The sequence below is a fragment of the Peromyscus eremicus genome, unplaced genomic scaffold, assembly GCF_949786415.1.
Source record: "Peromyscus eremicus unplaced genomic scaffold, PerEre_H2_v1 PerEre#2#unplaced_2338, whole genome shotgun sequence".
Taxonomy (NCBI): Eukaryota; Metazoa; Chordata; class Mammalia; order Rodentia; family Cricetidae; genus Peromyscus; species Peromyscus eremicus.
Window position 1 is genome coordinate 38,686 of NW_026736573.1, and position 27,040 is coordinate 65,725.

General features: G+C 39.1%; 1 protein-coding gene and 2 long non-coding RNA genes across 8 annotated transcripts; 2 read left to right on the forward strand and 1 right to left on the reverse strand.

Moving 5' to 3' along the window:
• Nucleotides 1-7,469: 7,469 nt before the first annotated feature.
• LOC131902110 (zinc finger protein 431-like) lies at nt 7,470-11,183 on the forward strand. The gene is made up of 3 exons (XM_059253145.1): nt 7,470-7,982; nt 8,175-8,235; nt 9,152-11,183. Exons 1-3 carry the CDS (start codon nt 7,949-7,951, stop codon nt 9,387-9,389), a joined length of 333 nt encoding a protein of 110 aa, XP_059109128.1. The 5' UTR covers nt 7,470-7,948; the 3' UTR covers nt 9,390-11,183.
• On the reverse strand, nt 10,582-18,402 carry LOC131902112 (uncharacterized). Of its 3 annotated transcripts, XR_009377016.1 has the most exons (7): nt 18,006-18,402; nt 17,427-17,644; nt 17,157-17,325; nt 16,415-16,530; nt 16,085-16,277; nt 14,402-14,522; nt 10,582-11,616 (listed from the first exon to the last, which is right to left on the reverse strand). It is a non-coding gene; the product is annotated as an uncharacterized LOC131902112 (long non-coding RNA). The 3 variants fall into 3 exon arrangements; XR_009377015.1 differs by lacking the exon at nt 14,402-14,522 and having other exon boundaries at nt 10,583-11,616; XR_009377017.1 differs by lacking the exons at nt 14,402-14,522; nt 17,427-17,644 and having other exon boundaries at nt 18,006-18,401.
• Nucleotides 18,403-18,446: 44 nt separating this feature from the next.
• On the forward strand, nt 18,447-27,004 carry LOC131902111 (uncharacterized). Of its 4 annotated transcripts, none has more exons than XR_009377011.1 (4): nt 18,447-18,657; nt 20,836-20,886; nt 21,121-21,190; nt 26,378-26,819. It is a non-coding gene; the product is annotated as an uncharacterized LOC131902111 (long non-coding RNA). The 4 variants fall into 4 exon arrangements; XR_009377010.1 differs by having other exon boundaries at nt 21,121-21,173; XR_009377014.1 differs by lacking the exons at nt 21,121-21,190; nt 26,378-26,819 and adding an exon at nt 26,877-27,004.
• The last annotated feature ends 36 nt before the right edge of the window (nt 27,005-27,040 follow it).

The window sequence follows — 27,040 nt, forward strand, 5'->3', positions numbered from 1 at the left end:
CCTGTTCTAAATATGTTTACTGAAGGTCAGGTCTAATCTCTAACAGACATCTGTTATGAAGTTTGGGATCCTAGGGGAGACTTTTCATATATAGGTTATATCAATGTGGTGTCTCTCCAGATGTATAGACCAGAGCATTGCTTTTGATTTCTGGTTATATACTGTCCAATGTGTGTCATGGTGTTCTGGAACTGTGTCTGCTTGTCAATAGTGAGTGATGTCACTGAGTTCTACTCATCAGGTACAGCTTTGGGTGTAGTGAATTTACTGACTAAGCTATTTTTACATGTCTAAAAGATCTTTATGATGCTCTTTCCAATTAGGGTTCTGATTCACTTATACATATGACCATGAATAACATTTATACATATGACCATGAATAACAAATAAAACACAAGGATTCCTTGGAATGAATAATGGTATGGCTTTTCATTATGCACCTAAAAATAGAAAAACTAAAAGTTAAACCTGTAAAAGTTATTGGCAACAAAGTTATTAAAACAGTCATTTCAAAAAACATAATTGATATTGAAGAAGTGCACAACTACACTCCCTGTTTACTTCGAGGACAAGGAGCAACCTTGTCATTGTTCCCACATTGGGTTAAATGTGAGCTGAATACTTCATGTAATCTATCATGGGGACTTAGGTGGGCCCTACCAAAATGTTCATGGTCTAATAAATTATGATATAGAAACAAACTTATACTTTTAGTCTTTCTCAATAGAATGGGTTCATTGTTTACTCACACTGGACATATCATACTTCTTTGTGAACATTATTACGTAGTACCTGTGGTAGTCTGGATGGAATTTTCCCCCATAAGCTCATAGAGATTGGCACTATTAGAATTTGTGGCTTTGTTGGAGGAAGTATGACACTGTGGAGGTGGACTTTGAGATCTGATATATGTTTAAACCATGTCCAGTCTCCCAGATTACCTGTAGGTCATGGTGTAAATGTCCAGCTCCTTTTCCAGCACATTGTCTGCCTACATGCTGCTATGTTCACCATGATAATGGACTAAACCTCTAAAAATCTAATCCATGACAAATAAATATTTTTCCTTTGTAATAGTTGCCATGTTCATGGTGTCTCTTCATAACAATAGAAACCTTAACTTAGTCAGTACATGATTCATTAGTCTTTAGGGAGGAAATACTTTTGAGAAACACTGCTAATTTTACTTTTTTGATAGAATCATATTATCTATAGGCTTATGTGATTTCTCTTCATGTTTTATTAAAAGAAATCCTTGTAATCCACTATAGTCATTCTTTATTTCATGTAACATACAACAATAGGTATTTAATCAAAGTGTTGACACCATAATAAATAATAGTAAACTTGTTTATCAACAATCTCCTTCTATTTTGATAACAGTAATATTAAAAATAGAGGGATATTCCAAAAATTTCTATAAAATACTTGGAAAATTTCCAACTATTTTAGAAAAATATTCTTAAAAATTCATTGGGTTACCAGTAGCTGGAACATTTACTTTTATAGGTATTGTTTCAGGTTCTACAGTTGGGTTCTTAGCATTAAAACAAAATCTGTAAATACCTCCATTTACAAATAAATTAGTTAAAATGTTTCTAAATTAGAAGAAGTTAAAGAAAAGATGGATATTAATTTCATAGAAGGATTTGATAGAGGGGAAACAACCTAGGGATGTAAACAGTGTAAATTTTCTCCCACTTCCAGATCTACTGAAATTTAAGGAAATATAAAGACTATTGTTTGAAAGGTCCCTCCTATTCAGAAAACTGTCATGGTTTGAATAATGGGCCAATGGTATAGAATGAAATGTTTTCTGGGATTTGTTTTAAAATATTCAATATATATTATCCATTAAACTATACAGTGTGAGGATTATTCTAGTTGGAGCTTTCTAATGAGATCTTGTCTCAAACAACAAAGCAAAATATATTAAACTATATTTGTGTGTGTGTGTGTGTGTGTGTGTGTGTGTGTGTGTGTGTCTGTGTTTATTGAGGAATGTGTTACTATCATATTCCCTTCATATACCAAAATGTCTTGAATTCAAGGAGAACTGCTTGGCTCTGCTACCGTACTAAGCTATATTTATTTGTGAGAATGATTTGACAGGGACCAGTGGCTGACACCTGAAAGGATTTTAAGTGATATTGTCCTGAACCATGAGACCTCTGCAGAGGTTAAGCTGGGACACTTCAATTCATTTTGGATAATGATTTCAGGATGAGAAAATACAAATTAGAATTGAAATTTTATTTTGAGACAGGGTTTCTCCGTGTATCTCTAGCTGTCCTGGAACTCAGAATATAGATGAGATTGGCCCCTAACTCCCAAAACTCTACCTACCTCTGCTGCCCAAGTATTGAAATAAAAGTCATGTGCCACATCATCCAGTTGTAATTTTATTATTTATTTGCTTATGACTGTTTTTATCTGTGTCCTAATTTATATGTGGATAGGTATGCATGTGTTCTGTGGTTTAGTTATAATAGTCAGAGAACATTTTGCTTGTTGGTCTTTTTCCTTCAGCATGTTTGAGACAGGGTCCCTAGTTTACTATCACATGTAAATAACCTTGCAAGATTTCTTCTGTCTGCCTTTTATCTTGCCTTAAAACTACTGGGTTAGAAGCATGCATTGTGGCAACGATTTTTATAAGACAGAAGTAAAGACATAGTTGCAAGATGAGTACTTTATTTGTCAAACCTTTTTAACAGCCCTGAAGTTTATTGAGTAGAGAGTTTTGAGCACATGTGTTTTGAGACATGGTCTGACATTCTAACCCTGTCTTGCTTTGAACTCACTAAGTAGTAGAGTAGTAGATAGGCTAGGCCTGGAACTTGAAGAGATCCACCAGTTTCTGCTTCATGTGACCAGACTTGGAAAAAAAGAGACTTTTTTTAGTGGATTTAACACAGATATTGGTAGGAAGTAGGGACTTTGGGAAAGTGTCATTTTGTGAGGGAGAACTACACTTAATTAATAGAGAGTTTTGTTACAATTTTGGGGACACTGTAAGTTCCAGTTCAGTGAGTTTTTTGGGAGCTCCTCTCTTTTTCTGTGTTTCTCTCTCTTCTCTGTGTCTCTCTGCCTCTCTGTCTCTGTCTCTCCTTTTTTTAATACCAAAAGGAGTAGAAGTTGCAAGCCAGAGACATGTAAAAAAACATTTCATGGACAGAGCTATCTAAGCCCTTTGAGAATGAAGCCCCACCTGTCTGAAAGAGAGCTACAGGATTTGTTGTCTTTCTATTCTGTGTCCACATTTCAATCTTTCTTTTTTATTTTTTTTATTCTTTTGTCATTCAATAAACCCCAACTGCAGTTTTCCCTCCCTCTACTCCTCTGCATCCTTTCCATTTCTTCCTTTTTCATCAGATCCACTCCTCCTCCTTTTCCCTTCAGAATAGAGCAGATATCCCAGGGTTATCAATCAAACACTGCATAACAAGTGACAAAAAGACTAGGCAGGAACCCTCATATCAAAGCTGGATGAAACAAGCTAGTAGGAGTTAAAGGATTTCAAGAGCAGGCAAAGATGTCAGAGACACACCACCCACTTCTACTGTGAGGAGTTGCATAAAAACACCAAGCTATACAAGGGTAACACATATGTAGAGGAACTGGTGTGGACCCATGTAGGCAGTAAATGCTGTTTCAGTCTCTGTGAGCCCCTGTGAGCCCCTGTGAGCCCCTGTGAGCACTGTTTAGTAGATTGTCTAGGCTATGTTCTCTTCTGTTTTTTTATTTTAGAATTTTTTTTTGAAAATCCTTCCTGGGATTTGAGGTGAGATTTTCCTCCTTCTATTTCTATTATTCTTAGGTTTGGTCTTTTAATAGTGTTGCAGATTTCCTGGATCTTATGTTTCAGGACATCTTTCAATTTAACATTTTCTTCCATCAGTATAGCCATATTTTCTATCATATCTTTAAAGCCTGTAGTTCTCTATTCTATGTCTTATATTCCTTTGGTGAAGCTTACCTCTGTAGTTCCTGTTTGAATACCTAGATTTTCATTTCTAGAATTTCTTCAGTTTGCATTTTTTTAATTGCTTCTATTTCCATTATCAGTTCTTGAAGAGATCATTTATTACCATCAACTGTTTGTTTGTCTTTGATTTTCTTTAAGGGATTTGTTAATTTTTTCCAATATTAGACTTATTCTTTCTCTGCTTTCTTTAAACACATTCATTCACTTCCTCTTTAAGAACTCCTATCAACTTTATAAAGATTGTCTTAATTGTCCTTCACCTGTGATGGAATATCCAGGGCTTGCTGTAGTAGGGTAGCAGGAATGTGGTAGTGAAATATTGTTCCAGCTGATGTCGATTATGTTCTTATGCTGGTGTCCAGGTATCTGGATTTGAGGTGATTGTGGCTGTGGGTGCTGATTTCTCAGTTTGTCTTTTTTGGATGGGTGTTTTATTCCTTGGTTTTATTTGCTCTTTGTTCTTCTCTTCTTTGTGGTCTATGATTGAACAGGGGTTCTCATCCCAAGTTGGGGCCTTGAAATCTTGCAGTGTTACATTTGTTCCAGCAGGGAGTATCTGCCCAAGTTTGGGGATGACCAAAGGGAAAAGAGGAAGTTTGGGGATAGGGTTGAGGGGGCATTGTGAAAGTAGGGGAGGTCTTTGGGCAGGTGGGCTACATAGACATCTGGCAGATTGCGTGTCCTTTGTTAGAGAAAGGATTCAATCCAATTTTGAGGCAACAACACAGAGATGAAGAGAGAAGTGGGATTGAGGATATTGTTAGGGGATTATTTTTTATTTTTATTTTATTTATTATTTATTTATTTATTTATTTATTTATTTTTTATTTATTTATTTATTTATTTATTTATTTATTTATTTATTTTTGGTTTTTCAAGACAGGGTTTCTCTGTGTAGCTTTGCGCCTTTCCTGGAACTCACTTGGTAGCTGGCCTCGAACTCACAGAGATTCACCTGGCTCTGCCTCCCGAGTGCTGGGATTAAAGGCGTGCACCACCACCACCCGGCCCTGTTAGGGGATTATTGAAAGACTGCAGGATGTCCAAAAGTGAGCAGGTTACATGGATTTCTGGTGGCTGGCATTGCCTCTGGTCCAGCAGGGCATTTCTACCTCAGGTTGTCTACCTGTTCTTCTGGCTGGTGTGGCTTGCTTTTGAGCAGAGGATATCCATCCAATTTGGGGTGGGGACATGGATTTGGGAGTGGCAGCTGTGTGGTTGGTGGAGGATTGTGTCTGTGGGTATGTGGGGATGGTGGAAGTTTCATGGGCTGGTGGCCTGGCTACCTAATCTTCTGGCTGGTGTGATATGCACATGAGCCGGGGATGTCTGCATGTGTTGGGTCCAGGAACACAGTCACATTCCTTTTTTTCTGAATGGGAATATATACTGTGCCATTATTTGTAGGAAATCCTTGTCTCTTGATTTGTACAAAATGTGACTGGCAAGAGATTATCTTGAGTGTCAAAAGAAACTGGACATTTAAGCTGTTTGGGACTGTTACACATTATGAGGATCATTGTACTAAGATTAAATGCATTTTTCTTTTTCTTTTTCTCTTGGTATTTATTCTTCTCTCATACAATACGTCCTAACTTGCAGCTTCCTTCTCCTTTCTCCACTCCTAGTCACCACCATGAAATCCTCATTCCTCCAAATCCACTGCTACTCTGTTTTCCTTCAGAAAATAGTAGGCTTCCCAGAGATATCAACCAAACACATCATAACAAGGTTCAATAATGCTAGGAACAAACCCTCATATCAAGACTGGATAATGTAACTCAACAGGAGGAAAAGGCTCCCAAGAGCAAGAAAAAGAGCCAGACAACAGGACTCCTACAGTTATAAGTCCCACAAACACATAAGACTAAACAACTATAGAATGTATGCATGTAGATGACCTGGCACAGAACCATACAGCCTTAATGATTGCCACTTAAATTTCTCTGAACCCCTATGTACACTGATTTGTTGATTCTATGGTTGTTGATTCCATAACCCTTCTGTATCCTACAATATTCATTCCCTCCTTCCACAGAATTCTTAGAGCTCATCCTCATGTTTGGGTAGGGATCTCTGCATGTGCTCCCATCATCTACTGAAAGTAGCCTCTCTGATGACAATTAGGCTAGGCACAAATCTTTGATTATAACAGAATAAAATTATACATCATCTCATTGTATTTTCCTTGGTCAATTGTATTTGGTCCTTTCCTAGTTTTCTGGACCATCCTATTGCAGCTCCTATCCATCTAGGCTTTGTAAGGCATGAGCCTCCTTTCATAGCTTAGGCAACAATTTACACTAGTCATTCATTGGTTAGACACTCTGAGCCACCATTGCTCCAGCGTATCTTTCAGGCAGGACAAGTGTTAGCTGAGTGTTTTGTGTCTAGCTTGGTGTCTCAATACTACCACCGGGAGTATTGTGTGGTTAGAGAAGATGGTTGGTTCAGCCACTGTATTCTTTTTGTTTGTTTGTTTATTTTTTCTCTGTGTAGCTTTTGGAGCCTGTCCTAGAACTCACTTTTTAGAGAAAGCTGGCCTCAAACTCATTGAGATCTCCCTGCCTCTGCCTTTTGAGTACTGGGATTAAAGGTATGTGCTATCACTACCCAGCCAGCCTCTGAATTCTTGATAACTAGGACTCCTCACTAGAGTCACCCTCTAAGGTTCCATGAAGTTTGCATTGCACTGTGTCCATGTCTCCTGTTAAATCTCCCCTAATGGAGTTATCTCTCCCTGTCTTCTCCTCTGCCCCTTCCTTACTCACCTGACCAATCCTGTTCCCATCTCCAACTGCCTCCAGTGCACCCACAAAATCTATTCTGTATACTTCTCACAGTGAGATTCATACATATACCCTAGAGCTGCTCTTCTTACTTAGCTTCTATGCATCTGTGGATTGTACTGTGATTAACTATGTTTATTGTGAGTGTACTTTACTTAACAGCTAATTTTCATGTATCAGTGAGTACAACATGTTTGTCTATGTGCTTCTGGGTTTTCTCACAAAAGATAATAAAGAACTCTAGAAACTAAACAACAAACCAAATAATGCAATTATAATTGGGTATACCTCTAAATAGAATTTTCAGTAGAAGAATCTAAAGTGCCTGAGAAACACTTGAAAAAATGTTCAATATCTTAGAAATCAGGCAAATGCATACTGAAACTACTTTGAGCTTTTGTCTTACACTTGTAAGAATGGTTAAGATCAATAACACAAGTGACAGCTAATGTTGGAAAGGATATGAAACAAGGGAATTCATTGCTGTCACAGTTTCAAATTTATACAGACACTGTGGAAATCAATATGATATCTTCATATAATTGGGAGTCAATCTACCTCAAGATCCAGTTATACCACATTTGTGCATATACCCAATGTTACTCTTCCATCTTACCACAAGGACAATTGCTCATCTAGGTTCTATCTGTCTTGGACCTGATTGCATAAACTATTCTGGCATTCAACTCAGAGGCAGGTATGCCTACACCTGGCTTTGGAGTGTTGGGATTAAAGTTGTTAGCCAGTAGCTTGTCTATCTTATTTCTTCTTTGTAGTTAGTTCATACAATTTCTCTCATATGTACTCTGTACTGTTGTTTGGTTTACTTGTCTGTGTATGTTTGTTAATTGACATTTTTCTTGCAAGGTGATACCCCTTTCAAAGGGTACAGAATTGACAGAGGTGAACACCCTTATCAGTTTTCTTCTAAAGTGACTTGGTGATTACATTATAACAACTATGTAATGGAGTAAGATAGTGAGCACCAGAACTGTATGAATATACTGTCAAAGAATTATACATTTACAATGTTGTCAGTATCATGCTTTCTGTTGTTCATGTGTATGGAATGTTTTAGAATGCAGTGACCTATAATGATGTGCATGTCAACTTCACTTGGGAAGAGTGGACTTTGCTGGATCCTTCGCAGAAGAATCTCTACAAAGAGGTGATGATTGAGACCTACAGGAACCTCACTATTACAGGTAAGACAGTGTATTTTCCTTCACATTTTAAAATAAAGGGACAAGTATTTCTTGGTTTTGGATGTTCCTGTGTAATTTGATTGAGAAAGAAGAGTAAGGTGAATAAATCAAGCATGTTTCTAAGATTCACTGAAGATAGTAACATAAATTTTACAGTTTCAATAATATAAATTTTCTGGTACTCTATTTTAGGATACAGTTGGGAAAATCATAATATTGAAGAACATTTTCAAAATTCTAGAAGACATGTAAGGTAATTTTCTTATGCAAGCTGATAAAAATATGCCTGTGAAGAAATTATATTGTGTCCTGGAAATTTTAAACAAAAGCAACAGTGTATATAAGTACCACTTAAAGTGCATTGATGATTATTAAATTCTCACAAAAACATAAATCTCAATTTCAGGTTAGTGAATTGCATTTGCAGGGCATTCTTTTAAGAACAATGTTAAAGAAACAATTCCACAAAGATATCACCATTAAAATCATAGCATCATGAGAGCTATGCTGTAGAACTGTCTGTCTTTTTATTTCATAACATTCATATTACAAAACTTACACACAGTGAAGAGGTGATGAGTATATTGTCAAAGATTACTATTAAGCAAATAGTTCATAGTAATGCTAGTGTAACTCATATACTTGTTGTGACTGTGCTGTTTAGTGAGTGGGGCAGTTAGAGTCAAAAGACAAGGGATGTTGTGGAAGAGAAACCTTAATCCCTATACCACAAGTCTATGAGGACAGAAAGTCAAACAGAATTCTTTGGGGGAAATCTATTATCTGTTATTCTTCCTTTACTAGCTATATCACATGTCCTTCTGGAAATAAGCCATATGAGCATAGGAATATGTAAGACATAACATACCTTATTCTTATAAAATCAGAAGATATGTAACAGTTTCCGCATTGAGTATACTTGTTGAATTTGATTCAAGTATACAAGTAATTGATTTTCTATCTTCATTGTTAATATATTAACAATATTGCACTTCAGAGAAGCCCTATGTAAGCTAGGACTGCTTAAATAAAACATGGGTGTAAAAACAATGATGAAATCTTAAGAACTGATTCCTCTTTAAAATTAGACCAAATTTAAATTTAATTCATACAGATATAAAGAGTCAATATTGTAATGATTATGGTAAAGATTTTACATGTCCTTGCAGGCATGAAAGAAGTCAAACTGGAGAGAAGAAACCTTTCATATATACTGAATGTGGTAAAACCGTTGGATATGAGAGTCATCTTCAAAGGCATGAAAGTGCACCTATGGGAAAGAAACGCTTTCAATGTAATCAGTGTGTTAAAGCCTTTGTACATTGGAGTAATCTGCAAAGGCATAAAAGAACACATACTGGAGAGAAACCTTATGAATATAATCAATGTGGTAAAGCCTTTGCATGACAGGATAATCTTCAAAATCATAAAAGAACACATACTGGAGAGAAACCCTATTAAGGTAATCAGTGTGATAAAGCCTTTGTACAACATGGTTATCTTCAATGTCATAAAAGAACACATACTGGAGAGAAACCCTATGAATGTAATCAATGTGGTAAAGCCTTTGCATGATTGAGTCATCTTCAAAGGCACACAAGAACTCATACTGGTGAGAAGCCCTATGAATGTAATCAGTGTGGTAAAGCCTTTGCACAACATGATCATCTTCAAGTACATAAAAGAACACATACAGGACAGAAACCCTATGAATGTAATCAGTGTGGTAAAGCCTTTGCACATCAACAAACTCTTCAAATGCATAAAAGAATACATACTGGAGATAAACTATGAATGTATTCAATGTGTTAAGGCCTATGCTCATCACAATACTCTTCAAGTACATAAAAGAAGACATCCTGGAGATAAACCCTATGAATGTAATCAATGTGGTAAAGTCTTTGCTCATCACACTACTCTTCAAATACATACAAGAAGACATGCTGGAGCAAAAGCCTGTGACCATAATTAACGTGGTAAAGCTTTTTGTCATCACAGTCATCTTCAAATGCATGAAAGATCACATACCAGAGAGAAACACCATGAATTTCATCAATGTAGTGAGGTCTTTTCACACACAGTACTCTTCAAATGCATGAAACAACACCTACTGGAGAGTAACTATAAATATTGGAAAATTAATGTAACCCCATTATTAGCAGTAAGAGGGTCCAGAAGCATCAGAGTAAATATCAACATTGGCCTAGAGCCAGAGACTGAGACTTCTCAATAAGTAACAATAACATCCCAGCTTGAACAGTGTGGCAAGAGCCTCACCTATCTTCAGACCCCACGTTCAAAAGAGACACACAATGCTTTCAATTTTCATAGGTGGTACTGTCCCCATTCATCTAGGGTTTAAGAGTGCATCAGATAGGTTAAGTTGAGCATCTGTCTCAGAGAAAAGCAACTCCTACTTCTACATCAATCTAGTATAAGAAATGGCTTAAAAACTTGCAGAAAGAAGGTAACAACAGAATAACTGTTACCCTAGAAGATAACTCTGAGACTTTTAATTCTTATTCCATAGTTTACTTCTTAGTTAATGGGAAATCCACCCAGAAAAGGCTCTGAACATCTTTTGCTCAGGCAGTATTCAGTGGGATTAGGTAACCTTTATTAAGTACTAGTGCCAGGTGCAAGGTTAAATTCCAAGGCTTTGGCCATGGACTGATTGCCATCACCTCCCACTTTGTGCACAATAAAGGTTATATGGTACACATATTTTGGATAATAAAGTGTCCCAAGTAAACACTGCATCTCAGCTGCTCCCTGTTTGTTGGTCCCATGACATGGGCAGAGAGAATCCCACTTGGGTTGCCAGGCAGTAATATTGATCACACAGTCTGTCATAATAGCCACATGGCAAATCAACCCCACCCAATCATGACCTCACTTTATATCCTCATTTTTCTACTCCTGAAAACACAAGTCTCTCTGTGAGTTGTATGTATTTTTCCTTCTACCTTTAATATGGCTGTAGTAAACGAAGCATTATTTAGGCACCATTTTTTATCCCAGTAGATTGTTGAACATTAAGACATGGTCCATATAATCTACTTCTCATATCAGGAAAATGGAAACAAGCCCACTCTTGTGCCCATTATTTACTCAGGCCTTTGTTACTTTACCCCTTTTAAATGTTAATATTTTTCCACCTGAAGCTGTATGTCTATTATGAATAAATTAAGTTTTTAAAAATCACTGATAATTCCAATAATTTGTGATATGAGGTTACTGGTAATTAAAAGAGAAACCTTTAGGGTAAGTTTTACTATTACATCAGTCATTCAAATACGATCAATAGTTTGGGTAAATTATAATGTCATTATGCCACAAATAAATTATGCAGTACTATCAAAAGGCTTTGCAGAATATGGACACAACTAGAATTTTACAAGCCTGGATAAGGCAGCTTAAATTTTCTAATGCCGTCAGTTTTGCCTATCATAGCCTACAATGATCTCATTTTTCTCCTTGGGTGAAATTGAGTAGTGCTATCTTGAAAATTCTATTTATTAAAAAATTGTTGTATTGAATAATATAAAATAAAACTTGCATTTAGAATGTATTCATCTTCGGTGGATTTAAGGTAGCTAAAGACAAAGATTGCAATGAATCCTATAAATGTATCCTATAAAAAGAGACAAAAATAATAAGTTAGAAGAAAGCATTCCCAAAACCAAAGCAAGAAGAAGAGAATTGGGAAGATTGAGTATAAATGTATGTGAGAGAGTCCAAATACATCATTAGACTAAAAATATTTAGTAAAAGCTATCTTGAAAAATTAAAACATATAATAAAGGAGATATAATAAAATGACAGTAATTATTTTACAACTTGAGATAATTCTGACTTTTAAGTGTCTCACCAATTAGAAGAAATAGCCTGACAGAATAGACTACATAAATGAAAAAGAGCTGTTATTGGAGGTTATTGCTCTTTTGATGGACCTCCTTCGAACTCCCAAGTATATCATACACTGAAACTTATTCTTACTTATGAGTGCCCAGCCCTTAGTTTGGCTTAATTTCCAGCCAGCTTTTCTTAAATTAACCCTTTTTTCTTTTGCCTCTGGCTTTTCATATTCTCTAAATTCTGTAAATCTTACTCTTACTCTGTAGCTTGCTGTGTAGCTGGTTGGCTGGCTCCTGGAGCCCTCCTCCTCCTCTGACTCCTTGACTTTAGATCATTCTACCCAGTTTTCTCTTTCTATATATACTCTGAGCCTGCCAGCCCCACCTATCCTTTCTCCTTTCTTGCCATTGGCCAGTTCTTTATTAAATCATCAGGTGTTTTACACAGGCACAGTAATATAGCTTCACAGAGTTAAACAAATTCAACATAAACAAAAGCAGTACACCTTAAAATAATATTCTACTACATAGAGCTATTTAGTACATGCAACAAATGAATTTCAGTGCCAAAGAAATAGGTAGAAAATCACATGTGGAAACAAACAAGTCTAATCATACCGATAGTCCACAATGTACACTTTAAAGTTAAATTACTGAATGAGAAAATGAAGGTCACTATATATTGATGAAGTGAGAATTTCAACAAGAGTCCATAAACACATGTCCTTGTGACACTGATGTTCCTAATTTTATAAAGTACACACTACTATATATGACATAACAGATAGAACTCAAAAGAAAAACAAACCAATGAACAACTGAGATACAAATAAATGGACTGATTTAACATTTACAAAACTTCTCAAAGAACAGTAGCAGAATTCATTTTTATCAGCAGCCTGAGCAGTTACTTTTCAAAATGGTTTTATGCAAAGCAAATCTTCTCAAAAACAAGGTAATTGAAATAACTTTTATTTTTATAAGATCAGAGTACAAAAAATACAAAGTAGAACAAAAATAAACTATAGAAAATATAAAAACACATGGAGGCTAGAAAATAAAACATTGAACAATCAGTGAGATGCTCAAGAAATTGGGAGTGGGTTCCAAAGTTCTTAGACACAAATGGTGGTAGGAAGAGCATAACATTCTTGAAATGTACAAAAATAACAGAACATTGGATTCTACATAAAAGGTGATGCAAGAGGGAAGTAGAAGTCTAGTGGTATAAAGGTAAACATTTAAAAAATTAGGGACTAGTAGAAACAAGTCTAAATTCAACTCCTGGGAAACATGGTATAATAAAGGCATTGAACTCTAGTAAACTATTCCCATCCACCATCTACATGTGAGTTATAGTGTGTGCACAGCTGAGTGAGTGCTATGTCTGTGAGTTCATACACAAATAATTATGTGTTAAAAACGTAAAAATGAAATGTCAGTCAGCAAGAAACAACAAAGATCAGAACACATGTAAATTAGTTCTGAATCTTAACTCATACTGTACAAGAGAATACTCAGCCAATACTAAAAATCAAACCTGAATAAACCATACAAAAGAACCAATGAAACACTCAGTTCTATAAATGGATCACCATGTATGACACACTCCTGTAGTAAGAATGACACCACATCAAGTTAAGAGACCACACAAATGGAAGGATGTATGGAACACAACAATTAGCTGGGACAGGGTCCAGAAGCTTCAGAAACAAAAATCACTGATGCTGGGTCAGGGGGCAGAGCTCAAGACCTCTCAGCGTGGCACAGCTACATACTGACATGGAGAGTAGTACAGTCCCTCAGCGGTGATATGAGCATCACGTTCAAAAGTGACAATACATTCAGTCTTCCCTAGCGTTATTGACACTGTGGTTCCAACACTTTGGAGAGTATCAGATAGGAAATTTGGTCAACTACTATGGGAGAGGACAAAACAAAAAAGAACAGAACACACAGTAAACACTGCTGCCCAAATCCCACTGAGGTCTCTATAAGTGTGAACCAACAGCTGGTCAAAGTGAAGAGACCACCTTGGCATGCAGAGAATGGGAGGAAGAAGGCCACATGCCACCCAATGAGGTGACAAAGAGAATGACTCAATTGACTTTTACAGTGGACTCTCTTACTTGCAAGCTGCTATCCCCACTGTGATCATATATAAACCCTGGAAAGCAAATGTGCAAAAAGCAAATGGTGCTGGACTTTGAACTTACTCCCTCAAGGCTGTTCATAGCACCTCTCTCCTCATAATGGCATGCAGGTGTGTGATGTGTGACTGATCCATCTCCATCATTGGACTGCAGCTTCAGGCAGAGAAGCAGGGATTGATTGCCAAATGCTTTTCACAAAAGACTCACTTCCCAGAACTACTGGTGCATGGACAAAAAATAAACAGTTGACTGTCATGAAAGTGGTGATGGGGTTGAATGTGTGTGTCGGGGGGGGGATGTGTATGAGTAAACTGATAAAGTAAACACAAGTGGGTTGAATGTTAAACAGGCTAATGTTACAGGAGGAAATGGTGCTGGACCTAACCTTGACCCAGCTGCTTGTTCTTACCTGCTTTTTCTGTGTCTGAGGGTCTCTGACCGTTTCCTCCAGGCCAATGGTAGAGAAAAGGGAATTCCAGAAATAATCATACTATTTCTGAAAACTCCAACAACAACAGAAATCCAAGAACCTGTAGTAAGAAAATAGATTCCCCATCTGCCCTTCTCTGACCATGAAAATGAGGAAACATCAGCAAGTAGAGGACAAATCCCCTCTGAGTGAGGGTAGGAGACACTAGTGGTGTAGCAGTCCTACGGCAATAGACCCCTGCCCAAGACCCTGCGTGATAACCATCTCGTGTGGAACACTGGACTTCTAAGTGTCATGACTCATTTGGTGATGGAATGACTCTTTCACAGGGGAGGAATCTCAGACCCCCTGCATAACAGATATTTACATAATGATTGATCACAGTAGTGATTACAGTTATGAAGCAGCAAGAAAAATAATTTTACGGTGGAATGTCACAACACAAGGAATTTTATTTCAATGGTCATGGCATTAGGAAGGTTAAAAATAGTCGTTCTATTTTTAGGCTGAGAACTTCTGGCACTTATACATTTTTGTTGTAGGGACAAGGGGCTGGCTAAAGAAACCCACCCTCACCCTGGAGCCCAGAACTAGGGAAAGAAGATTCAGATCAGGGCAGAACGAAACACACCAGTAGGATCAGTCAGATCAGAGCCGTCTCTGCCCCTGGTCAACTAACTTGTGAAACCAACCAATCACAGAGTAGGACAGTAGAAACCTGGGCCCCAAGCCAACCCCTGGTTGACTCCACGCCCAAAGCATCCTGTGTAAACTGCCCTGCCTGGTCAGTTAGGAAAAAAGGCTGTTCTCTCCAGCCTGGTAGAGGCACCTACTGTCCTGGACTCCTCCTTCCCTTCAAATAAATCTCTTTCTCAGAAGAGTTTTGGGTGTGAAGATCTTCATTCACTGGCATAGAGAAGATCTTTGCTGAGACGTCTCTCAGTGGACAGAGCAATAAAGAGCTAAAAAGTAACATTTTTCTCCAGAGCTGGAGGACATTGCTACATTTCTGCAGGGGCTTTTCTTTTTTTGAAGAGTGAAGCAAAAGAAGCAACATCTTAGGCCAGAGAAGCAGAGCTCAGCTAGGAAGCCCCCTTAAGAGGGGGCTGAGCAAAGTTCAGACATAGCAGTTCTCCAGGAGAAGAGCAGGATTATTGTATCCTGTGGAGAGATCATCTCCCATCAGTTCCAGGCCTGAATTTCCCATGAAGTCAGAAAATTGTCCCTTCCAGGGTCAGGTTGGTTCTTTGAAGTTCCAGCCATCAGAGCTGTTCTAAACAGCTCCAGGTGTCCAGGACACCTTCAGGGCAGAGCTATTGTGAGCAGCTTCAGGTGTCCAGGATACGTCACCCTCCAGAGCTGAACTGTCCCCTTGCAGTTCCAGCCATCAGAGCTGTGCTAAACTGCTCCAGGTGTCCAGGACACCTTCAGGGCAGAGCTACTGTTCTGAGCAGCTTGAGGTTTCCAGGATACCTCACCCTCTAGGGCTGAACTGTCTTCTTGCAGTTCCATCTATCAGAGTTGTCCTAAGCAGCTCAAGGTGTTGCCTGACTCCCCAGGTAGTCAGGACACCTTTCCCCAGAGTTGTTGCAACAAATTTACTTATATTGTTGGTACCAAAACCCAGGACCAAACCTACAGAGTTGCAAACAATTTACTTACACCTATTCTGACCCTACACCGGTAGAGGCAGGCTGTTTAGATGATGGGAGGTGGAGCTGCATGAGCTCTCTCAGCAGGCTTGCCAAAATAGCTGTCTAAGAATTTCCCTGGTGTCTTCTCCACAAGTGTGTACCCTTCAGAGTCTGTGACAATGTTTCTCCTGTCTTCAAAAAGAAATTCTCAATGATAATACCTGTCACAATGGAGACTAAAATAACATCATGAACAGTTTTGAGGATGGGACTCAACATAATGACAAATTTATAAACACCCCAAGGGTATATCTATGTGTCAGTAAAGAAAGTACACTGGTGGAACTATAATACTCACAGTGGTGCTCCCAATTTTCACCAAGGAATCACATGGGAATTGTGAGACAGGGAAGTGCTCATGCACAACCACAGATCCCGATTGCAGGGATTAGAGGGTGATACATGCACAAACACCTAGAAAAATACACAACATATACAAATGTATGTGAGAGACAGAGAAAGAGATACTTAGAGAGACAGAGAAAGAGAGACTGAGTGAGAATGGGAGAACTCGACCAATTGGATGCTGAACAAATGCATGCAGGTGTGTCCTCTCAGAGTGGAACAAAAGGAGCAGGGATCAGTCTCAGTTCCTGTATCCACACATTTAGATGTGTGACCAGGCCTCTCCAATTGCTGCTTGGAGAATCAAATGCACAAGGCTTTTAAAGCAAGTAACAAAAAATTAATTCAAACTCACAGCAACTAACATCTCACACAAGACAGCACTTGATAGAATCTCTTCAAATGCATGCTGGGAACTCACATACTACTGCCTCAGTCCATGAGTACTATGACTCATGCCACAGGCTCTGTTTTTGTTTCTTTTTAGAGAAAGCAGAATAGTCTATGTCCTCATGACTTTCCTGTCCACATTTGAGGTTCTGCCTTTGGGAGGAGTTCAGAGACATGATTTTGGCATACCCTGAAGGCATACCCTGAATATACAGCCTACCAGAAACACAGACCTTATATAAAATGAATGAATGATGACAGAGTGGACCTGAGATTGAAACCACAGAGTTTGAAAGAATGAATACCTCTTCTTCATGCTCTCTTCTGTGATAAAGATCAGGCAATCTCACTGTTACTTTCTTTCAATGGTCATTTTCTGTAGCTGACTGGTCAGGCTGCACCTTCTGCTTCATCTACATTTTGGTGAGGAAGGTTTGGTGGGATGGTAGCTCTCTGGTGCTCCTTTATGTTCATCTGTAGGTAGATGAACATAAATGAACTTACAGTATCACAAGGCAAAGATAATGGACAGACCCCACTGAGTCCTAATCAAATGTTTGAGAAAGCTTGTTTACCAGTGACTCGGTGACACCACAAATTATTTTGTCCTGTGCTTGAGATGCCCCCTCTGGGGATCTCAGCTCTCTCCTCGATTTGAAGGAAAGTGGTTATCCCAGCTATCTGGTTTTCTCTGCCCTCATAGCACATGCTCCAAGTAACCAAGCAGATAGCCTCTTCAGGCTCATTCACAGCTGCAGACTCAGAATTCAACTTGGCTGCAGAGTCCACAAGCCTGTGGGTTTACAAGTCAGGAAAAAAATGCCATAGTTCAAAATCACCCCAGTCATTTAGAGGTTCCCCAAATATCTTGACAGGTCACTCTAACCATATAACTATTGATGGAGAAGACATATAAGGGCAGAACATGGTCACCAGATTCAATAAGTCTCCTCACTGACAACTGAGGAACACAGAGCAGCTGGGATTTAACTAAAGTTAGCCACTGTGGTTGAAGTAGAGTGATGTCCTGCCTAGAAATGGACACATCTCATTAATCCTTCCCGCTTTAATGTCGGTCTCATGTTCACACATCAATGCCTATCTACCAAAAGGAATGAAAACCAAGAGTTCCCAGCATAAAGCATTGGCCTTACCAGTTCCCGGCTTCTGAGCCAGAACAATTAATATCCTGGAATCCTTGAATTTCAAGAGGCATGACAAGCAGGAAGTTCTGTTGGTTCCCAGAGACTCCAGCTTTCTGTTCCCCATTACTGGAAGATTCAGCACAAGCCCACTTCCTCCAGGAAGATTCCCTTTTCTTGCACAGAACTCATTACATGGTTCTCTTGACCATTTCTTTCTTGACGTTTTACATTGTGGCTGAAGGTCAGCTTTCTTCTGTCACTCTCTGGTTTCTCTAACATCTCCATTCGCTTTCTGAATAAGACACTTCAGTATGCCATCATGTTCATCAGAAAATGGTGAAGGCACTGAATAAACTTCTCAAGGACAGTGGGTGTTGCCACAACATAGTGACATCACAGAGGATGCCAGGGCTCTCCAGGATACATTAGAATGTCTAGGGAAGAGCTGCAGATGTCATGGGAACTGAGATTGCTAAGAGCTTTCCTTACACTAGATGTCAAGTTGTCCTTTGCAGGAGCCTCTGCTGGGATACAAGGGAAGCCCTTCAGCATCCCCTTCATCCAAAGCCAGAGATCTCTCTCTGATTGATTGAACATCCTTCAATTCTTTCCCTGTGTAGAACTGAATCTTTATCTCCTACTGAAATTTTATGTACACAAGGTAATAATATCATAGAAATTTATATATGCTAAAGTTCATTATAAGTACCTGCAACTGAGGTGACTGGCCACACTAGTGGAAACCCATGAGCTGTTGACTGGTGGCTGTGGAACCCCCATGAGACTGAACTAGGTCCTCTGGATACAGAAGATGGTTGTTTGGCTCGAACTGTTTGAGAGGCACGCAGGCAGGGGAAAGGGATCTATCCCTGGTCAATGGGCAGGCTTCTGGAACCCAGTGCCTGTGGTGTGACACCTTGAACAGCCTTGGTTTAGTGTGGAGGGGGTTGGACCTGCCTAGGCTCAGTGTTCTGGACTCTGCTGACTGCCCATAGGAGACCTCGATTTGGAGGATGTGGGGATGTGCAGTGGCTTGGGAGAGAGGGATGGGGGTGGGTAGAGGGAGGAAGGGGGCTCTGTGGACAGTATGTGGGGTGAGGAGAAAATTTCTTAATAATGAAAAATGAAAAAAAAAATACAAAAAAGATGTAAAATCAAAAAAAAGTACCTACATCTCCTTATCTCCTTAGCCACAAGACATTATAGACTTAATGATGACTGAGAAGGTCACTTGTTGAACAACTTCCTGGTAAAGAGTCTACAGGAAACAGCTAGGCAGAGTTATGCTAGAGGAAGAGGCTGATACAGCCTAGGAACAAGCACTCATAGGAGCGTGATATGGTCATGGAGCCCAGTGTGAGTAAAATCTGTGTCATCAGCATGTGTGTAATGGGTGTTGTACTCTCTGTTCAGTAGCTCAAAATGGTCTGCTATTACTGGGTAGTAAAGATGGCCAGATAGCTGGAGTCTTCCACACAGAATATGAGTTTCCCTTAGAGCAAAGGATATTCAGGAAAATCCTTTGCAAGCCCCTTCATAGTTAGCAACATAGACACTCGGGTTCCACTGGACACTCTAGATCAATGGTTATTTTTTTTTTCCAATTCTCTGACACTTTAAATCTTTAAATAGTGTGAACAATAGTTCCTCACGTTGTGGTGAGCCCTAAACATAACTATTTCATTGTTTCCTAACTTTAATTTTGCTACTTTTTTTTAAAGTTATATTTATTTATTATGTATACATTATTCTGTCTGCACATATCCCTGCAGGCCAGAAGAGGGCACCAGATCTTATTACAGATGGTTGTGAGCCACCATGTGGTTGGTGGGAATTGAACTCAGGATCTTTGAAAGAGCAAGCAGTGCTTTTAACCTCTGAGCCATCTCTCCAGCCCTAATTTTGCTACTGTTATGAATTGTAATTCAAATATTTGATGTGCAGTATATCTGATATGCGACCCCCAAAGGGGTGGTGACCCACACAGGTTGAGGACCACAGTTCTGAATGCAGGCAGAAATCTCCTCAAATCCTGGCAGTGATGCTGGGGCAGTGCGATTCTTAGTTTTTATTATCAGACTGAATCAAACTAGTCACCTGTGAAGAAGGACCCTCAATGAGGAATTATATAGATCAGATTTTTCTTTGAACTTGTCTCTGTGGGATTTTATTTATTGTTAATTGAGATAAGACTCCCTAAAATGGGCAGAATCATTTCATTGTCTGCAACCTGTACTGTGTACATATGAAGAAGCTAGAGCATAAGCATAAGCAAACAGGCAGCATGGGTACATTTGTTTGTCTCTGCTCTTGACTGTAGATGTGATATGAATAGCTGACTTCCTATCCTGATTTTCTAAAAATGGAACTATTACCTGGAATTGTGGGCTATGATCAATTTTTCCCATTCTAAGTTGCTGTGCCTGATAATTCAGTGCAATAAAGATATTAAGAAAGCACTATATGACAGAGGGGTTTTCACATGTCAGTGAGATGTGTGTTTCATGAAATGCTCAACAGCACCTTATCTGTCTCAGAAGAAGAGATCCTACTTCCTCCTGAACCCAACCTGTGTTTCCCTGTCACAGTTTTACAAAGACCCAGAGACACCCAAAGACTCACAAACCACTTCACTCTGTCAATAAGTGTCCCCTGAAATTGTCTTGCCATAACAAGTACCATGCTAAATTCTTCTACTGTGTTATATACAAGCCTCACTTCAACAAATGTATTTTTCCTTGAATTTCCTGACCATTGGAATTTTCAGATATGGGGAACTGGGTCTGAATTTACTGCCTTGACAATGAATCTCAATCTTATGCTTTGTCCTTCCTTGAAGGTCAGAAGAGGCTCCTTAAAGCTGAGAGCAATGTAGCACCATAAATTCCAGGTATGTGGGGGTATAAGTAATGATTGGCAATATGTCACTAGGTACCTTATGTTGGAGATTAACTCCAGGGCTGATGTACATAGATCCCTGTAAAAATTTGTCAGTATCACTCTAACTTCTGTGCCTCTTCAACAAGGTTTCTGTAAACGGATCTTTGACAAATTTCCTCCTTTGAAAGTAAATAGACCTTATCAGATGTGAAAAGTCACTTTGATTTTTTCCTTCTCCTCCTAGGACATGAAACAGGCCCTTTTGAGCTACATGAAAGGTTATCCAAGGAGAATAAGGTCTGAAAGAGCCACAGGTACAGGTTTAGAATGCAGGTCTGAGGAACAGAGTGCAAAACAAGGGCAGGACAGCAGGCACACCCAGGAAATTCTTGGTTATGTCTTTGGCAGTTTAGCCTCTCTGTATGCCAGTTTCTTCTACCTAGAGAAAGATGGGTTGGGATACACATTGGAGATGGGTGCTGTCACAAGGCATGACTTACAAATTCCCTTCCTTCATCAGTGGGACTTCTTTTTTTTTTCATGTTTCTTTTTGTGTGTGAAGTTACAAGCTAGCATTTATATGAGCTAAGCTGCACATCTATTTCTGGAGAACATCTCTTTCTGGGAACAAAGGAATCAGATATTAAACTTACAAAAATGCTGAAAATGATGCTTTAGAACAGAGAATCACTTCCCTTGGTTGAAAAAAATTAATACTTCTCTTCATGACCATTACCAAATATTGTGCGTGGCGCCTGTCCTTTGCCATTTGGAAAGACTCACCAGCTAGCTATTCTTTATTGATTAGCCACTTTCAGATGCTAAAAGTAAAGAAGATGGAGAGGGAAGGTAGAAATCAACATGTTTGATCCTAAATATAGAGTTGTGTTTGCCTGTTCCAATCTCAGAATTCTAATCCTTATCTGGCTAATCTAATAACAAATAAATGCCACCTGTGTCCATTGTTGTATTTTAATAAAAGCACATAAACGATTTTGGTGACTTACTATAATTCATGTAGTATGTATTGAGTCCAGCTATTAATATTTTCTTCTCTGTCTTGCTATTCTTATTTGGAACATCTGTTTGTCTGACTGGAAGTGAACCGCCACAATTTAAATGGGAGAAAAATTTTCAAATAAATTACTGTAACAGAATATGTTTGGGAGTTGTAAAAGTTTTCCACTAAAAAAAAAATCAGAATTTAAGAGGATCCTGTTACATGCTGGGGGCAGACATCAGAGTCAGCAAAGCTTTCAAAAACAGAAAACAGATTTTTTTCTTTTAGCACTTTGATGGAAGAAGCACTTCATTTTCTTTAATTTTATAATTAATTTAATTTTACCTATCAGCCATGTATTCCCCTGTCCTTCCTTCTATGGGTCCCCCACCACGCTCTCCCCCCAATCCACCCCCCATTCCCAACTGTACCAGTGCAAGGACTCCCCTGGGGATTCAGCTCAGCCTGGTAGATTCAGTGGAGGCAGGTCCAGTCCCCTCCTCCCTTCACCCAGGCTGAGCAAAGAGTCCAAGCATAGGCTCTGGGCTCCAAAAAAACCAGCTCATGCACTAAGGACAGGTTCTGGTCCCACTGCCTGGGGGCCTCCTAAATAGTTCAAGCTAATCAACTGTCTCACTTATCCAGAGGGCCTGATCCAGTTGGGGGCTCCTCAGCTATTGGTTCATAGTTCATGTGTTTCCACTAGTTTGGCTATTTGACCCTGTGCTTTTTCCAATGATGGTCTCAATATATCTTGCTCATACAATCCCTCTTCTCTCTCGCTGATTGGACTCCTGGAGCTCCACCTGGGGCCTGGCCGTGGATCTCTCCATCCACTTCCATCAGTCATTGGAGGAGAGTTCTAGCATGACAGTTAGGGTGTTTAGCCATCTGATCACCAGAGAAGGTCAGTTCGGGCTTTCTTTTGACCATTGCCAAAATCTATTGTGGAGGTATCTTTGTTGATTTCTGGGGACTTCTCTAGCACTTTTCTTCTTCCTATTCCCATGGGATCTTCATTTATCTTGTTCTCTTTTTCCTTGTTCTCCTTCTCTGGTCCTGATCCTGCTGGGACCTCTTGCTCCCCTAGGCTTTCTTTCTCCCGACACTTGCCCTTCATTAACTCCCCTCATGTCCAGTTTGCTCATTCATTTCTCTGTTGTTGGGTGATCCCTGTGTCTTCCTTGGGGTCCTGTTTTCTAGGTAGCCTCCCCCGAGTTGTGAGTAGCACTCTAGTCATCCTTCATTTTACATCTATTATCCTTCTATGAGTGAGTACATACCATGTTTGTCTTTCTGAGTATGGGTTACCTCACTCAGGATAATTTTTTTTCTAAATCCATTCATTTGCCTGCAAACCTCATTATGTCATTGTTTTTTCTCTGTTGAGAAGTACTCCATTGTGTATATGTACCACATTTCATTTATCCATTCTTCAATTGAAGGGCATCTAGGTTGTTTCCAGGTTCTGGCTATTACAAATAAAACTGCTATGAACATAGCTGAGCATGTGCCCTTGTGGTATGATTGAGCATTCCTTGGGTATATGCCCAAGAGTGGTATAGCTGTGTTTGGGGGAGATTGATTCCCAATTTTCTAAGAAATCGCCATATTCATTTCCAAAGTGGAAAAGTACAAGCTTGCATTCCCACCAACAATGTAGGAGTGTTTCCCTTGATCCACATCCTCTCCAGTGTTTTTGACCTTAGCCATTTTGATGGGTGTAAGGTGGTATCTCACAGTCCTTTTGATTTGCATTTCCCTGCTGATTAGGGAGGTTGAGCAATTCCTTAAATGTCTTTCAACCATTTGAGTTTCCTCTGTTGAGAATTCTCTGTTTAGCTCTATAGCCCATTTCTTAATTGGAATGTTGGATATTTTGATGTCTAATTTCTTGAGTTCTTTATATATTCTGGATATCAGCCCTCTGTCAGACGTGGGGTTGGTGAAGATCTTTTCCCATTGTGTAGGCTGTCACTTTGTCTTGTTGACTGTGTCCTTTTCTCTACAAAAGCTTCTCTGGTATAAGAGGTCCCATTGATTGATTGTTTCCCTCAGTGACTGTGATACTGGTGTTATATTTAGGAAGTGATCTCCTATGCCAATGCATTCAAGACTACTTCCTACTTTCTCTTCTATCAGGATCAGAGTAACTGGATTTATGTTGAGTTAAAAATATATATAAATTTTGATATAAAATTCATACTTTAAGGAAAGTTTAAAGAATCAAAATAGCATCAAAGTATTATGAGAACAGTGGCAATAGAATTGTCCCTTAATTTTGGCTTTCTTCTGCCCCATATCAGTTGATTCTTCTGACATGATACAGAGATTATGCATTTTCTTTTTAACAACATGCTTGGCTTTAAAGAAGGAGAGAGTCATTATCCAACTCCAAAGCCAGCTTTAATTTTTAATTGATCTGGGACTACATAAACACCATTTGTGATAAGTGTTTGTAGAGAAGAGCAAAAACAATCATTTAGGAGGACCTATGAATTTTATGTGTGATGTAATACCAATAGGCCAAGTTACTTTAAATTGGATGGTCATGCTGGTTGAGGAACTATCACCTCTTCTAATTAAGAGGTCTGTCTTGTTCAAATCGAACTTTTATCAATTTTTTTTCTGGAGCTGAGGATCAAACCTAGGGCCTTGCGCATGCTAGGCAAGCACTCTACCACTGAGCTAAATCCCCAAGCCCATAATTTTTTTTTTGTTTTTTTTCGAGACAGGATTTCTCTGTGTAGCTTTGTGCCTTTCCTGGATCTCGCTCTGTAAACCTGGCTGGCCTTGAACTCACAAAGATTCGCCTGGCTCTGCCTCCCAAGTGCTGGGATTAAAGGCATGCGCCACCGCCGCCACCACCACCACCACCACCACCACCACCACCACCACCACCACCACCACCACCGCCCGGCCCTTTATTAATTTTGATGGTATTTATAGCTTACCTTCTCTGATAGAAACAAAAGCAAAACCTCATCCCCAACGTAACACATATCCTGGTTTCCATTCTGAGGTCAGCACATCCTTAAAATATACAGGCTGATTTAACTCTGTAGTTTTCTTTTTTTAATGTCCAATGTCTCTCCGCAGTTATTATTCCTTTCTCATTAGCATTGAGAAAATACAAAGTTAATAAAGCATTATGTAATCTATTTCTGGGGGATTTTGTTGCTCCTTTTTGTTTATTTAGCATACCCTTTAGAGTTCAATTTGATGTTTCTATGACTATTTCTCCTATAGCATTGTGTGGTATACCTGTAATATGTTTTATATCATAATAAGCAAAAAACTGTTTCATTTTACCAGAGACATAGGCTAGATATTGTTAGGTTTGACATACATAGGTATACCCATGATGGCCATAACTTCTAGTAATTTCTGGATTATAGAATCAATCTTTTTGAAACTCAGAGCAGTTGCTCATGGAAATCCTGAGTAGGTATCAATGGTGTGGTGCACATGTTTCAGTTTTCCAAATTCTACAAAATGAAATGCATCCATCTGCCAGATTTCATTCCTCTGAGTGCCCTTTCGGTTACATCCTTTGGGTAGTGGAGTCTGATTGTAAAATGAACAAGTAGGATATTTCCATATAATTTCCTTAGCTTGTTTCCAGGTTATGGAAAAATCCTTTTTTAAAACCTCACTATTGCCATGATTTTTTTTATGAAACTCTGAGGCCTCCTGTACATTTATTATCAATAGTTGATCAATCCCCTCATTTTCTTGTGCTAAAGGGCCTGACAGACTCATATGGTATTGGATGTGAGTTATATATAAGGGATACTTCCTGTTTCTGATTATATCTTATAAATAAATAAATAAATAACATAGTTAATTCTGACTCATCAGGGATAAATTCTGCAGTTTCAATATGTAGGACCACTTTTTCTGCATACTGAGATTCAGTAACTATGTCGAGAGTTTCTGAAGAGAGGAAGTAATAAGGCAAGGTGCATAGAGGAGCTAACTCTCTCTTTTGGCACTGGATTTCATAGGGCTAAGATGTAGTAGCTTGCTCTCTACCTCTCTAATCTTTCAGCTTTTACCCCAATATCTGGCTCTTGTTTTTTTATTAATAAGACCTTTTAAGATCTGTGTTGCAGGGAAGTGTCTTAATTGCTCCTTGAACCCAAAGAACCTTTATATAAAGAAGTCTGTAACAATGTAGTATGCTTTGCAGATGCTCCCTTGTCTATTGCTCAGCTGTATATAAGCACTGGGTAGAATAAACTGGATACAACAGTATTCAGTGATAGTCCTCCCAAATCTATCCTATGTCTCTGTGTTTCTTGTATGTCTCTGTTTTTTCTGTCTTTTCTTAATCTACACTCCCCTATTCAGGTATTGTTTGACAGGTTGGATGGTCCTGACAAGGGTCTGAGGAATATAAATGTCTGATGACATAAAGGCTTGCATTATATGGGTCTAAAAGTTCCAAATAAGGTCATAAATTTTTATTTCTGTTCCTAGTTTATATCTGTCTCCACAGGTTTGCACTTTGCTGACAGACCCATCCAAGCATCAATTGTAAATGACAACCTGCTCCATGTGACTATGAGCCCTGAACTTCCTGAAAGCTGATATAAACTAATCCAACTGATGCAAAGGCTGTTTCTTCAGCTGGTCAATGAACCAGTGGTTTCTAAATTGCCTCCTTACCTTTGACTAACATTCTAGCCTCCCAAGGCCCTGACAATGTCAGGGACAAGGACAGAATCTCTAAGGACAGGCAACTAGATCATCTTACAGTCAGGTTGACTAGCAACAGGACATTGAGGCAGAGCCCTTGACACTTTCAACCTGTAAACATCCTATACAAACATCCTGTTAGCTTGCCCCACCTTATGCAAATAACAGCTTCTTGCTCCCCCCACCTTGCAGGAACTATATAAACCCTCTTGGAGAAAAATAAAGTTGCACCTTGATCAGAATCTAGACTTGGTGTAGTATTTCCTTTGTATCTCCTATCCCTATCATTCCGTCCTTAGGGTGATCGAGAACCCATTGAAGCCCTGCAGGTGGGGCAACTGGCACCCAACGTGGATGAAACCACCTCTGAAATTGCCCGGTTCAGGATGAGATCCCGGAGGAGAGCGGATATGACTCAGGTAAGAAAGTGACAAGCCATGGGACAGGCAACTTCGTCACAAGG

Coding starts and splice junctions, on each gene's coding strand:
- LOC131902110 (XM_059253145.1), top strand. CDS start 7,949: ATGATTGAGACCTACAGGAACCTCACTATTACAG. Junction 7,983..8,174: donor CAGGAACCTCACTATTACAG/GTAAGACAGTGT, acceptor ACTCTATTTTAG/GATACAGTTGGGAAAATCAT. Junction 8,236..9,151: donor AATTCTAGAAGACATGTAAG/GTAATTTTCTTA, acceptor ATGTCCTTGCAG/GCATGAAAGAAGTCAAACTG.